This window comes from Myotis brandtii, unplaced genomic scaffold (assembly GCF_000412655.1).
Source record: "Myotis brandtii unplaced genomic scaffold, ASM41265v1 scaffold326, whole genome shotgun sequence".
Taxonomy (NCBI): Eukaryota; Metazoa; Chordata; class Mammalia; order Chiroptera; family Vespertilionidae; genus Myotis; species Myotis brandtii.
In genome coordinates, this window is record NW_005362534.1 from 2,639,451 (window position 1) to 2,655,256 (window position 15,806).

Genomic DNA, 15,806 nt, shown 5'->3' on the forward strand with positions numbered 1-15,806 from the left:
CTAATGGAGATTTACATAATGTATAATTCTTGATTGGTTCAAACAGTCAGTATGCAACACATATGTTGCACATTTAGCTCTACTTTTATCCAATCATTTCATTATGGTGGTAGTGGAAGTAGAATTTGGGAGCCTAAGATATATGCTTCATATGTATCTTGATGTATATCTGTTTACTTTGTATAAAATGTTGCTAATATTATCTCAGTGAGAGTTGGAAGGCTGATTAAAAAGTAGTAAATTTATATAATTTTCTGTTGCCATTAAACAATATTCAGCTATAAAATTAAAATTGAACCAAATTCTTACTTTCTCATCCAAAAAACAATTCCACTTTCTCATAAAAATACAATTCTATTATTTGGAATTATGTGTTTTAAAAAAAATAGCATAGAAAAGTATGAAGGAACAGGATAAACCAAATTGCACTGAAAATTAAACAGGAAAACGCTATCTAGCCTTAAAAATTTTTTAACTAGTCACAATGATTATAACAGAATAAATGGAAGAAACTGGTAGATAGAAATCAATGTGTAATTTGCCAATAATAAGAATGCTGAAAGAAAAATATGGTCATATTATTGACTGCTTTAATGTAGTTAGCAATTATTTGAATAAATAAATGATAAAAACGTGGTTATCAATAATAAGTTGTTCATAAACTCTTTGTATAAACAGCATGTTTTCTCCCTTCAAATCTGGAACTGAAAATCTGCTTCACATATTTTTTGGCAAGCAAAATGATCACTTGGATTTGAACTCACTTTGCTTTAACTCTTGGCTTACAGAAGTGGCTGTAGGGACATTACTTAGCTATCAGAGTAATCAGAACCAATGTATTATACCTTCGGACACATAATAATCCCACTTATATATAATGGGAGACATTTGACCAATTCCAGTACTTTAGTTGATCTGCATTAATGTGACTTTTAAAAAAAAAAATTGGTAGCTTCTTGTTCAGATTAGGTAGGTATTCTAAATCATCATTTTGATTCATATCTGAGAAACCCAGAGGTTTTAAGCATTATAGCATATTGCTTCTTTTTTGTCCTAACTTTTTCTCTTTACCATCACTCAATTCAGCTATAATAGAAGTTATAATTTAAATGAATGCTCATCCATTATATAAACCAAAGTCTCCCATTATTCTGCAGTAGCTGCGGTTCAGAGTATCTTTTCATCATAGTCTCTGGAGATCTGTGCTTCTTTTGGTGGAAGTGCTCATTCTTTCCAGCGTGAACATTGTCTTCCAGGCAAAAACATGAGTAACAGACAAAGGCACACATTCCCTTTCACTTGAGTGCCTAGGAAGAAACTATATCACTGTTATGACCATTTGCTAAATCCTCCTTGCAAACTAGGATAAATTTTGACCCAATGTATTTCTATAACACATACTGGAAAATTCGAATACATTAGAGTTGTGATAAAAGTTTTTTCTTTATAATGTTAAATGCATTTTTAATCTTTGAAATAAACATTTTTAATGTGTTTCTTTAAAGCATAGTTCTGGGATTTCAGTTATCTGATAACTGTGTAACTAGTCCACCTTAAAAGCAAAAAAATATTCTATGTTCAAAATATTAAAAGGATGATGAGTGAAATAATTTAATGGATAACAGCTGAGCCACATTTTAGGACATTTATCAAGGACTTCAGTTTAATTATTCAGTATTTTTTGAGGTGATATTCAAATAGAATGGCTTCATTATTTTTTAATATATTTTTATTGATTTCAGAGAGGAAGGGAGAGGGAGAGAGAGATAGAAACATCAATGATGAGAGAGAATCATTGATTGGCTGCTTCCTGCATGCCCACTGGGGGTCACGCCTGCAACCCAGGCATGTGCCCTGACCGGGAATTGAACTGTGACCTCCTGGTTCATAGGTTGATGCTCAACCACTGAGCCATGCCAGTCGGGTTAGAATGGCTTCATTAAATATAGCACATTATATTTTAAATTTATAGAATCATTTGGAACACAGTTTTAATAGGTGCTTCATTGGAGTAGTATTAACTTGTAATTTTTTATTCTATCTTATACCATGGTGAAAGGTCTATTCTATTGATGCTGTCTTCCATGCATCAGAATGTTGTCTTGGTGTGTCATTACCAGCTATTGGTAATATAATGTCAGTCTAATTTATAGACACTTGTACCACATATCTCTAAAAGATGGTGATGAGAAAGCATGTGTACTTTGTAAACTCAGGACATTGTCAAATCCGTGTTTTCAGGCATGCAGATTTTAAAATTGTACTTTTGAACAGAGCTTGGATCTAGACCTTGCACAGCATTAATGATGATATAATTTCTTTAAATTCTAAATTACTCCATTGATAGGATACCGTTTTACTCTCTGCTTTGACATGGTAAATGTCCATTAGCTTATCAGAATGATATGGACTCTAATGCAATAACATGGTTAATCAACTCAAAGATAAAATTTCTTAAGTATGTATCTCCTGAAAATTGGTACGATGGTATACCAATTATGTGATTTTCATTTTTAACTAATCTTATTAAAGGGGGAGAACATTAAATCTTTGAATACTGTACCTCAATTTTATTGTAATGATTTTGCTGGTTACCAGGTGGGGTGGCAGTTGAAAAATTTGGTGAATGCACTACGAGAGGACCCGAGTGGTGTTATCTTAACTTTGAAAAAGCGACCTCAGAGCATGCTTACCTCAGCACCAGCTTTACTGAAAAATATGAGATGGAAGCCCCTTGCTCTGCAGGTAATGAAGCTTAATCATAAGTCATACACCATCATTTTAGCCATAGACTATCTCAGTAATGCTTCTTTATTGTGCCTCATCTCAGCAGCATATGGATTAATCTTGTATGCTTTTGAAAATTTGTTTGTGAAATGATCTCTTCACAGCTTATCCTAATAGGCTTAATTGTGATGAAATATTAAATTTTATATACTAAAGCCCAAATAATAAAGAACTTGGCCTTAATTTGTAAACATTTAAAAGCATAATTCCAAACAAACCACAATATATTTCAAGCCAAATATAGATAGAAATTTAAAATGAGAGGTTTCATGTTTGATATAATCTTCTGTTTAAAAGTTATCCCCATATTCACTTCTTGAAGAAATTAGCTGATAGTTTATAAAATTCTTGTGAATCAGGTCATAAGATATTAATGGCTATTTATGAATAGTATGTAAAGGAAGTTTTAGATAGTAATTAAAATATACCAACTGCATTCCACCTGACTGATCATTTTTCTCTTTTCCACCCTTTAGGGTGGCAAAAATAGAGAAACTGTTGCATTAAAATTTCTGCATTTTTCTTCAGCATGAAACATCACTCTAAGTATTACTCTGGATGTTGATAAATTATATTTATTAAGAAGCTGACTTATCTAGGAAGTTATAAATATATAATTCTGGTTGAATAAAGAAAGAAGCAATACATATTCTCCAATTTCAGTCAGGATATAATCTTTAAACACATCATAAAAGAAATTTTTGTCCTTTTTGTAAGAAGGACAAAAATTTGGTCAGAGTAATCAGAACCAATGTATTATACCTTCGGACACATAATAATCCCACTTATATATAATGGGAGACATTTGACCAATTCCAGTACTTTATCTCTACTTTTTCTGTTCATAAAACCTGCATTTTAAAAATAGGAGACTATTACCTTTCTTAGAAGTACAATTTTTAAAAATTTAAATTGCCAATTGAAATAGAAGACTGCCCATTCAGATTAAAAAGAAAAGCAATATATGAAAATAACATTATCACTGTGTAAATTGGTATTACGTTCTATATTAGTACCTTATATCATTCTTAGATATTTTTTCCTAAAATCCTAAATTTTACATTATACACGAATGGCCTTATAGACTATAATAATGTCTAATTATTTAAAAGTTTACTATTTATTTGCCTCAAATTTGCATTTTACTTAAATAACAGAAACATATAAAATTTTCTAATATTAAGGTCTCTACATTTCTAAAGTGAAATTTTCTAATTTTCAAATGAATACATGTAAAGCTGTATTAATATGTCCAAATACATTTGACTTGCAGTATTTTTATTATTAAAGATTTTTGATATTCATTAAAGTTCAGAGTTCAGTGTTTGACTCATTAAGGCGTAGATTAATAGATCAGACTTTACCATCACATCATTTTATTTTCTTGCTGCATTATAAATTGCTTTGTTGTTACATTCTATAGTTTTCTATTGACATGTCTTCCCTTAAGAACCTTCTTCAAAGTCTGAGGTGGAAACCCTGAAGAAGAAGCCCATGCTTTCAGCTTTTAGGTTTTCTTCTCTATGTACGTGTAGTTAATTTAAATTTTTCTTTCTAGTCTCTTCTATTTCACATTGAACACCAAAAAGACATTAGTTTCTTGTTGATCCATGAACTTTGAGGGAATATCGCTAGAAAATAAATGGATAATTTGGTCCCCTTTTAGATTCTTTTGCACAAACTCAAAGTGGAGAATTAAGGTAATGGCAGATAAGAATCAATTTTATGTAAAATGCTAAAATTATTGAAAAACCAGTTTCTTTTCTGCTACATATACATTTGGTATGTGTATTCAAAGCAGGATAATAAAGACTTTAATTTTTTAAATGATTTCACACCCCTTAATTATAATTTAATAGAGTTTTAAGGCACTTTTTATAGGTCCATTCCCAAATGCTAAGAAATGTGCCTCATCAGATCACTAATTATATTTACTCCTCATTGCCTGTTCAGTTACTCTGAGTATATTTGTAGGTTTACTTTTTCAGAATGCTGAAATCAGGTAAAAGAAAGTCAGCATTTATATAAGTGCTTATATGTATTGACATTTTTGTGTTTGTTATTTCAACTGAATTTAGTTCACCTGAATTGTATAGTCTAAGTTCAAACCTTACAGATAAGCAATACTGTTGGGGCGGCGGGGAGAGACCTGCTTTCAACTTCTTTGCAAATTGCTTCAGAGATTGACTTTTTTCACAGCAAAATGGAGAGTATTCATTTTTACTGTTATTGAATTTATTGGGGTGACGTTTTAACTAAATACTTCCTAGTGGTGGTACAACAAGATCTTAGGACTAAGGGCAATGGTTAAGTCCTCTAGCATATATCAGCACCACCAGATCTCCCCAGAATCTATTTTGAAGACACGAAATTACCAAGACACTTGGAGAGTAATGGAAATTATCTGATCAGAATTTTTATAAAATGTAGATTTTGATACAATTAAAAGTGGACAAAACCTGAGGGTAGCAGGATCTGGAGACTGAAGATAGACTTCCTCCAGAGGGGGCAAAGTCAAAGAAATAGTGGGATGAATGTCTTAAGGTGGTCTTGGATTCTTTTGTGACTTTGCCTAAGGCCACATATTTTTCCTAGTGGCTAAGAAAGGACCTAGATGTGGAACAAATGCATAATACTCTAGGCAGACACAGTATCATTCCTATTGTATTCTTGCTTCTGATATGTGTACGTACATGTTAGGGCTAAAATGCCAATTAACTCATCTAAATATAAATATTCAAACCTGAAGAATTAGACATTAGGTCGTTTCTTTGTACATAGAATATACCAGTAGTCTAGTAAGAATTATTTAAAGTAGAGGTTACCAAAAAACAATCTGTGCTGTTTATTTAGCTCAATATGTTCATTTCATCTTTTTTGTATACCAGGTTTCATTTACCTACTAGCATTTTCAGATAAAATATGGAAAAGTTTGTGTAGCATGTAGGTAAACTAATACATACATCTTAAAATAAAGAACAGTATTCTAACATAAGGAATAATTATTTTCTAAATTAACAAGTAAATAATTTGTGCCTAGACAAATAAAACGTAACCTTATCTACACTAAGGTAGATGATTATTAAGGAATATCACATTTTTAATGAAACAATCTTTATTTCTAAAAATATTTTAAAAGTATAGTAAATTCTATTATTAATCAACCACAATGATGAATTTTGATTTGGAATTTCTTTGAAAAAAACATTCATGGAATTTAGCCAAATAAACAAAAGCATACAATTCAGCTTCATACTCACAGAGCAATTTCATTAGTACATTTCATGAAATTTGGCAGCTCTTTGTTTAAATTCTTGCTTTCTCAAACATTTTACAATAGAATAAAAGATACCTTAGTCAAATACTACAAGCAAATTTAATCTGGAATTGAATTGCGTTGTCATCTGCATTCATTTACAAATAGTAGATGTGTTTTACTTAAGATAGAATATGTTATTCTAAGAAAGCAAACCAGGGATTCCCTGTTTTCTGAGAGATGTTTTTAAAAACACGTCCTTAATAGCACCTTCAACTAATGTCCTGGATTTTGGTAAGCAGGGTGATTGCTTATGTTCAAGTTCTTCCAGTTCAGTGAGAACATTTCTGGCAACTGTGGATAAACATCAAGGTATATTTTTTTTATGTTTGTGATTTTAAATTAGTGTGTGTAGGTCCTAAAAATCCATGTCATTTTCTTCTTAAAAGAGATTGTATGGCTGGACAATGACAAGAATGTTGATTGAAATCATCACTGGGGACGAACAATTTTTTTAAGCATTAAGAACCCAGCATTTTTGGTTAGAATACATTTCAGAAATGACCACTAAAATCAGTGCTGGAATTCAACATACTGATACAGGTTTCATTAAACACATTTTATATGAAATAACATCAAACTGTATCATTAGACTTATGTTCTTAAACTGTATTCTAGTCCATAAATCCTGTAACTTGTGATAGTTTCTTGTGTGATTTTGTGTTTTTCATTTAAAATATTACTGCTAGGCATTTTTACAGGATATTTAACTTTGAGAAGAAAATGAAATGGAAAGCAAATAGTCGTAGCAGTTTATTCCATCTGTCAACTGGTATAACAATTGAAGAGCGTTGATTTTGTTGTATTTCAAATACAGATATGAATGGTTGTAAAAAAAACATAAGCGATTATAAAATTTATTTTAATTCAAAGTCATGGTCAGGGTGACCTTTAGTTAACAAAGTTTATGTTTCTGAGAGTTTTGTTTTAAAAGCATGTTTTAAAGAGGAAGATAACTAATATTAGTTAAGATACTAGAAATAGAAAATAAATTTAAACTAAAAATATAATTATGCTGACTGAGAGGCAAAAAACAATCACATTTTTTACATTCTCAAATTGGTAAATAGCTGCAAGCCATTGTCACATCAATTTCTTGTTCACTAAGGTTTAAGCAAATTAATTAAAGGACCTCAATCACATTTGTGTTATCAGCCAAATACTTCCAAAATGTTAACACTGACAACAAAAATTCTTTTATGATTTATTTTTTCTTTAGTTTCCCATTTCTTTGGTTACTATCCTAAAAATGAAGTTGACTGTAATTTTAAATAATTGGAAGTCCAGTTTTAATGTTGCAGTAGTAATTATGCCAATGCGACTGGAGAGCACAAGAATAAACATACTAGTGGTAGTCTCAGTATAATGTGCAAAATGTGATGATTCTGTGGAAAAAGCCATTTTGTCATGTGGCTCTCAAGTCTATATTAGTCGTATGTTGTGTAACTATATGCATACTTATGCACATATGTCTGTATTTTTTAATTGTATACATGACAGATACGGTGTCCTGATCAAATCCATGATCAGAAAAAGCAATGTGCGTTTTCTTGGTAGTCTGATAAGTAAGGGAAGATTACATGCTTATAAAAGAAGACTCTTTTTGTATTTATAAATTTGTATTCTAGAAAAATCTGTGAAAGAACAGAGTGGGAGAATTTTGAATAGGTGTGTTTCTCTTAGGTTCTTTTCAAATTATTTACTACTTAAAACTTACCCAGGAGAAAGCATTCCCAATAATTTTCCAAATTAAATCTAACATTCTTTATATGGTCAAGAAACTTACAAGATTGTATGCAACATCGTGCCTCCCAAAATCCAGATTAAATTTTCCCTGAAGCATTTGTTTAAATGACTAAGAAGAGAATCGCTAACATAAAACAATATCCTGGTACTTGTGTTGGGAATTACAATAAAAATGTGTTTGAACTGAGTAAGGACGTGTGTAAATGCTCTGTGCTAGAATAATGGGGTATTGTGATGCCTTTGAGTCTGTGCTTATTCTTCAGTTTGAATAAAATAAATGGCCAGGTGTTATACATGATGTAATCATTCGTATTTTAATGAATATTTAACCCTGAAAGACAAAGCAATTCTTTGTGATCTTTGCATTAGTGACTTTCTGAGATAACTACGCAGCATGTAACACACTGTCTTAATTTTTAACGTTGGGGCAGTCTTTATGTCATTGGTTTCATCAAGACTCCATGGCTCTATGAAAGCTGGGTCACTCACCAGACAGAGGGACGACTAAATTAAGATATGCTTGCCAAGAGTTGTTAAAATGTTAAACTGTTTCAAGTAAAACCTCAACATCAAATGTGGTTTCTTTAGTAGGGAAGTTCTTTTCCTATAGTCCTTAAGACCTTATGGGTTTCAGAGGTACATTGATATCTTCCAGATGTGCTCAATTACCTTAGAGATGTTAGAATTGGGGACATAAGAAAAAGACCTGAGCCATGAGATGATCTAAAGTGAGATTTCAGTGATGCCTTACAAAAGCTGAAAGTTTTATTTTATAACGATCACAATCTTCCAGTGATGTTTAATCTGGAGGAGTAGGATATTATTACTAAAGCATCGTTCATGATTCAGAAGATTTGAGTCCTTTTGGCAGTAGTAATTGACCTAGTATTATAAATGTACATTTGAAGAGATACATATGATCGTTTTATTTGGGATTTGAGTATTTTTTAAAGATGCACGCCAATGCCCCTAGAAATAAATGCATCATAGACTTGTTTTAGAAGAGTAACAACATATATGCAAATGTACCTTCCTTGTTGGAGTCTCACTGAATCTGGAAGGATAACTTTATATCAGTAGGTTCATTTTGATCTGAAAACTAAATGTTATGACAAGTTCCTTTCAGAAAATAAACCCCTTTGGATAAAATGCAAAACTGGATCCTTGTCATACTTGATTGCATACTGTAGTGGATCAAATTATATTGAAGCTTTATGCTTACTTCAGTAACAGATAAAGTCTTTAAAAACCTTTGTATTTTATCCATAAGTGATGTTAGTTCCTAATTCTCTTCCCATATAGATTTTACCGATAGAAAAAGTGGCACGATAAAAAAAAATACCCTTTATTTCTATGGCATAATGCTTTTCTTACACTATGTTAACAAATGATTGAAAGTAAGGAATATGCCTATTAAAATTTGAATTGAATGCTGAGAGAACACCTTTTTTGATTTAATGGAAGCTTTCTTTGTCACTAGGTGTATTTGCACTCCCTTAAATGGTTATTGGTGGTAGATGTAATTTTAATGCCACTTGTTACAGCTAGAAATTTCTCACTGGTAATTTTAGCTAATAGCATCATTTATACTGTGCTTGATTTAGTCAAAATTTGTCTATCTTTCTAATGTTTTCAAATGCCTTTTTCATTCTTTTAGTCATTTTGTACTCTTTCAATTCTTGTCCAAAGTTAAGAGGTTATACTTTCAGGTTATCACAAAGACCTCCATTTGGGATAAGTAGCTATTTCCATTTTCCCATAAAGCTGCTACTTTATGCTGATTTTTCTATTGCGCATTTTTAAATTCTTTATTGTTTAATGTATTACATAAGTCTCCTTTTCCCCCCATTGACCTCTCCATTGCGTATTGTCTTTTTAAACTGAGACTCTCAAGAAGAATGTTTACTTTTTTAGCTTGGATTAGCTTGACAAACTAGTACAAACAGTCGATAAAAATATATTGAATATATTTAATATTTACCATGGATTTTACTTGTTACAGGGCATACTGATTAGCCAGATGATGTATGTATGTTAAACCCATTGAAATGTTTTGTATGATTTACCAGTTAATAAAATAACTAGCCAGTTTAATTAAACAACAGGATTAACTATTTTTTTTTCTCTGAAAGAACAAGTTTTTTAAAACCAATTCAACTTATTGAACCAGCTGGCACAATCAAACTTGTTATCTGTTTAAGCATATTTAAGAGTCTTTTTCTTCCACATACTTGCTAATTTAGCTAATAACATTAACCAATGACATAAATAGCAATTCCTTGCTGAAAATAGATATCTAGAAAAAAATAACAATTTAAAGGAAATAGCTAATATTTAAATGTCCTGGGAGGGGAAAGGCATAAGTACCCTGTGTAGACAATCCTGGTAATAGTCCAGGCAGAATAAAATACTCTTCATCATTACCTTACATGTCTGGGGTATTTAAATATACTGTAACCATTGACTCCTATTTCTTATTTCTTTCTTTCTCCCCTCTTTGTCTGGGGAGGTCAAGGGTAGGTATGAACAACAACAACAGAATTATCTTTAGTTCTACAGATAATAAACTAAAAGGAGAGAAGTCTTCAAAATAGAAATAGTGACCCTAAAACAGAAGAAAGAGAATAAAATTTTAAATTATATTATTTTCTTCTAGTGCTTATGTTTTTAGAACTTTTAAAAAATTCACTTATCATATTAGGACATTTTAAAATAAGAGAGATATTAGAACATTTAGAAAGCATCTTGAATGTAAGTTTTTCTCTCACAGTGCCTCTGTTGGGAAGTAACATACTATGTAATGAATGTTTTCTTACAGTTCTATAATGATGAAATTTTCGTCCAAGTTATTGTTTAATGTCACCTGTATTTGATACCAAAATGTCCTGACAGAGAGGAAAACAGTTATAAACAGAGTCACATCCCAATGACTATACATATATAGTATGTCTAAATACTTGTTGTAAAGAACCCATTATTCAAAGATCTGTTGTAGAGGCATGTAGTACATCCCTAGAATACAATTATTTATTTCCTCCAGCATCATGGTGTTCATTTGTGCAGGTGGCTCCTTATTACGTATATAATTTCAGGATTTCCCATTGCCAAGATTGTTATTTCTAAAAGACACACAGAGTTTTACTGGAAACTGTTCCAAAATCAGCATAGTTAAACATCAGTCTTTACTGTGTACTTTCTTAATATCTCAAAATTCCTCAACATATAAAGCTTCTGACTTCCTTACATCATATTATAGAGTCCCAAAATAACTGGTCAATTATTTACCCCTTCTGCCTTTAATTTCTATTTCACCTAGTCTAAAGCGTAACCATCATTTTGGCAGAGTGTGTGATTTCAAGTTATTAAGGTGAGCTGTGTAGCAAAGAAGGTAAAAACTGTGCACTGAGTTATAAACTATGTAGCCTACCCTAGTGACCTACATTGTACAATGTACTTATACTTGGCTTTTTCAAACTTATTTTGTTTATCTGTATGAAAGTATTGTCACAATATAAATAGTTGTGATATGCCATTTTTGAGTGTCCAGCTATAGACTGTGGGTCTATATAGATATACTCAAATTGTTTTCATACTGGCTAAAATGACATCTGGTCATGTGACGATACAGATCATTTGTGATCATTATTTTTATGTTTGCAATTGCACTAAAATGCTTATTTTTCATGTTATTGTATATTTCGCTAATCAGTAAGACCTGTAAGATAAACATGAAAATTTGTGAATTTTTGTTTCACTTTAGGATAACTTCTCGAACCACAAGATCAGTTTTGAAGCTTAGAATTTGGAGTGCTCTTAAGTTAATGCATCCTGATGTATTGCTTGATTTAGTATATATACCATCTTAATTTTAAAAAACTTATACTTAAATACAGGCATGAAAATGAGTTTTCTAGATATGCGACTACAGATTATTTTAAACAATGATAAATGTGTGAAAAGGTGAAATGATTCTGTCACACTAATCACCATACTTTTGAAGATGTACCATAAAATGACTTTGAGAAGAGAGTTGTGTTTACATTTACTTTAAAAAAGTAGGTTTTCCTTGAAAAATACTCTCATATCGGCCTTTCCTGGTCCATTTTTGTAACCTTTTCTGAGAATCTGTGACATTCTGCTAATTTAAGAGTATGTTGTATCTTTTGGGGGGAAGTTCTGAAATATTTTTCTAATATATCAATCAGGATGTGAATGAGCTAATTCTTTTGAAAGTTACTCTTTATTAACTTTCTTTAAAAGAAGGGATTCTAACAAAGCAAATTTAATTTTAATAAGTTTCTGACTGTGACATAAATCTTCTCATTATGAAACACTGCATAGTAATATATAAATATGGTTATACCATAGAATAAGGTGAGTTGGGAACTAAGTAGAAACCTCTAAAGTAATAAACTGTGTGTTAGGAGATTCAAAGGAATGTCCCTGTGATAAATAACATGCTTTTTTCTTTTAGCCAAGCTCAAAAACTTTGCAGAAATAGATAATTTTAAAATGATAACTTTGTCGTTGTTGTTGTTGTTGTTGTTGTTGTTTTGTGTGTTGTTTGTGTGTGTATGTATTTTCTTTTTCATTTTAACCAGCCTCTTATACCTAGAAGTCCCACAAGCAGTGTTGCCACGCCTTCCAGCACCATCAGTACACCCACCAAAAGAGACAGTTCTGCTCTCCAGGATCTCTACATCCCCCCTCCTCCTGCAGAACCGTATATTCCCAGGTATAAAACTAACCATCATGTTGTTCTAGGAAGCTTCTATCCAAAGTCTAACCCAATGGCATGTAAACTGTGAAGTAAATTCTCAAGGAACAACTTGAATAGTTTATCAGTTGGGAATTCGAACACATTCTAGAAAAATCATTGCATTACAGAGAATGCATTTTGGTTAATAACTAATTAATATGTATTAAACACTTAGTAAGCATTAAATATCTTATAAACATCTCATATAAAGGAAAGAATAGTAAAATACTATTAAATAATAATTAGGATTATTTTAATAAGTAAAATATAAGTGAGGCTCTTTGGCAAAGAAGCCCCTAGAAATCTTAGGTTACTTTGAAGCATGTCATATATTTTTTTCTAGAAGAGAAAGTTAAAGATAACTTTTATAACTTCTTAAATGTAGATAACGAAAGAGTTTGCAAGAAAATGGCTTGACTTTAAAGTCTATGTTCCAGATTTCTTGAGTCTGTGTCCCCATTTCATTTCCAAATTCCTACTAGAAATTCCTGGAAGATATGGAAGAATAGAACTTAGTGCCATAAAGCATTTTGTCCAAAAGCATTCTGATACCCATCTTTCTGGAATGCAAAGTTATGGAAAAGGACCAATACAAAAGGGACAGTTACTACCAATCACAAAGAATTTGATTCAGTTTTTAAATTAGTTGCACAGTCATTCAAAAACAATCATTTAAGGTATCTTGTTTTCAAGACATAATTAATATTAAATTTCTTTTATTTATAAAAGAACTAAAATACCTTGGTTTTATTAATTTTTATTATTCATTGGTACACCTAATGTCTCATTCTATTAGATATGATGGTACTGACATTTTATTATCTAAATGCTACATGACAACATGACATGTTTGCAAATACTGTGTTGTCATTGGTATAAAACTATAGTCAGTTTTATAAACATTTTCATTTTTATTTTTGAGAATTAAATGTAGCTATGGGGAAGTATTTTATGAGAAGATGTAATTTACTAAGCTGGGATTCCACAAATATTTATGATATAATTTACAGTCTTATGTTAAATTTACAATCAGATATAAAAATCTATCTGATATCCTAGTCAAACACAAATTGCATTTTAATTCTATTAAGATAGTGTCTGACTTTCTGAATACTCTTGCATGAAGAGCAATAAAAGCATGTGTGTATCAAATAGGAAGTGAATCTTTTGAGTTTGTTTTATTTTACTGCAAATGATTAAGAGACCTTATTCAGAGAGCTACGTGTACAAATAAACATCAGAAGATTTTTTTTTTATCAAATCTCTACAGTTGTTTTTAAATGTTCTTTCCTTTTCTCTTGGCTAGGATGGAACTTGTTTTAAAGGACATGTTTCCTAGACAGAAAGTACTTAAAATACACTTCAGAAGACAAAGGAGTAAAATGATAACAGTTCTCTCTTCAGGGAGTGGTGTAGATATGACTAAGGAAATATATAGAAATCAACAAAAAACTTGAACATGCTATTGAAAGATACTGTACAATATAAGAGATTGAAGTATCAATATAGCATTACTTGTTTTGTAGGTATTGTTTGAAAGCTCTGTCCTTTTCAGTGAAATTCATAATTAGAGTGTATTATCTCATTTTAATTTATTTGTAGTCTAGTGTGTAATTGAACACAATATTCTAAATATATTTTGAATCAAATTATTAATTGCTCAGCCACACAGTAATTTTATATAGCATAGTCAAAACAATCCATGCATCAAAGTTCCTTTGTACTACATACACCTTGTATAAATAAATTATCAGCATTTTCTGGTTTGACTTGAAATGATAGTTATAGAAGTTTTTGAAGTTGTCATTCTTTTTATAGATACAAACTTGGCACTTTTTTTCAATTTTTCTCATTTTGATTATGAGTGTGGTTCACCTAATTGAATTTATCAGAACATTTCTTTTTTTCTATATTAAAAAGTTGGTTTTGTGTAGGATACGCATTTTGGTGTTAATTTGAAATATAAATCAGACAAATTTTCTCATCTTAAAACAAAAAAGCAACCCTTAAAAATAGTAGGCCTAGTTGTCAAATTAGGTAGAATTGTTTTCATGTGATTCTTTGAACGCATTTATTCCAGAAAAAATAAATGTGGTTACAAAAGTGATCTTATCGCTAAAAGAAAAAACACTCATATGTGAAGTGAGTGAAATTTTGTCAATTTATACATATGTCTTATGAGTATATAAAGTTTGATTATCATAGTCTATAGTGTGCATTTTCCAGATTGCATATATACAATTAGCGTATATTAATTCTACAAATAAACATATTAAATATAAAAATATATTTTTTAATCTTTACAGCAAAATGAAGTAATACATTTAGTTATTCAGTGGCTTATGGTGTGAATACATATACAGCCACACACATATATATGCACAATATGTATATCAATTCATTTTTTTGCAAAGTTTGTTTTTGGTTTTTACTTTTTAAAATTCAACTTTATTTGAGTGAATGACATATAAATGTGTTTAATAAATCTTCCTTGCTGGTAAAAGGTCCCTCTTTCATATCATTATAGTACAAGTAATACCAGCCCTTCCAATTTTCTGCCACAGGTGTACCCCTATAATTAGAGCATGGTGAATTAACTACGGCCTAGTCACCCTCATATATCAAGCTGCATTAACAATTATGTCACCGGCATGATAGAAAAGTCTGCCCATTTATAGATAAATATAACCCTCTTCCAGTGCCACGACTTTGTTAGGGCTATTTCCAAACTAATTGCAGTGTCTATTTCTTTTTGATAGAGGACTAAAACAGTAAAAAATAAAATAAAAATACCAGGCAATTTGTATAGGAAACGTTTTTAGCTAGCTGAAAATAAAATTCTGCCTGGATTTTATATTTATTTTCTTTATGCTGCCTAAGAACTATGTAGTTACAATTTGGGAATAAGCAACACTTTATTTTAAAAATAAAGGAGTGAATGGCAATGTAAATGGCAATTTCACCTTGTGATGAGTTAAATACATAAGAAAATTTGCCAACTCAGTCTGTCGTGAGAATATTATTTACTATTTTCTACATATTTAAATTACTAGGAATATAGTTTCCTTCATTCGGACAAACCTAATCTAAACATTTGCATATGGATACAAGCATAGTATTGTGCTGAATTGAACCTCATATTTTGGATTTGACATTCAATTTATAAGCTCATCACCATTTTATAAGATGCAAGATGAA

General features: G+C 30.9%; 1 protein-coding gene across 6 annotated transcripts in view; it reads left to right on the top strand.

Moving 5' to 3' along the window:
* CNKSR2 (connector enhancer of kinase suppressor of Ras 2) overlaps positions 1 to 15,806 on the top strand; it is a 243,332-nt gene that overhangs the window by 123,611 nt on the left and 103,915 nt on the right. For 4 of the 6 annotated variants that reach the window (XM_005870966.2, XM_005870967.2, XM_005870969.2 and 1 more), the window contains exons 9-10: positions 2,599 to 2,745; positions 12,451 to 12,584. In XM_005870966.2, coding sequence (XP_005871028.1) covers positions 2,599 to 2,745; positions 12,451 to 12,584 — 281 coding nt within the window. The remainder of the gene's footprint in view (positions 1 to 2,598; positions 2,746 to 12,450; positions 12,585 to 15,806) is intronic. The other 2 variants (XM_005870968.2, XM_014543476.1) reach the window with 1 other exon arrangement.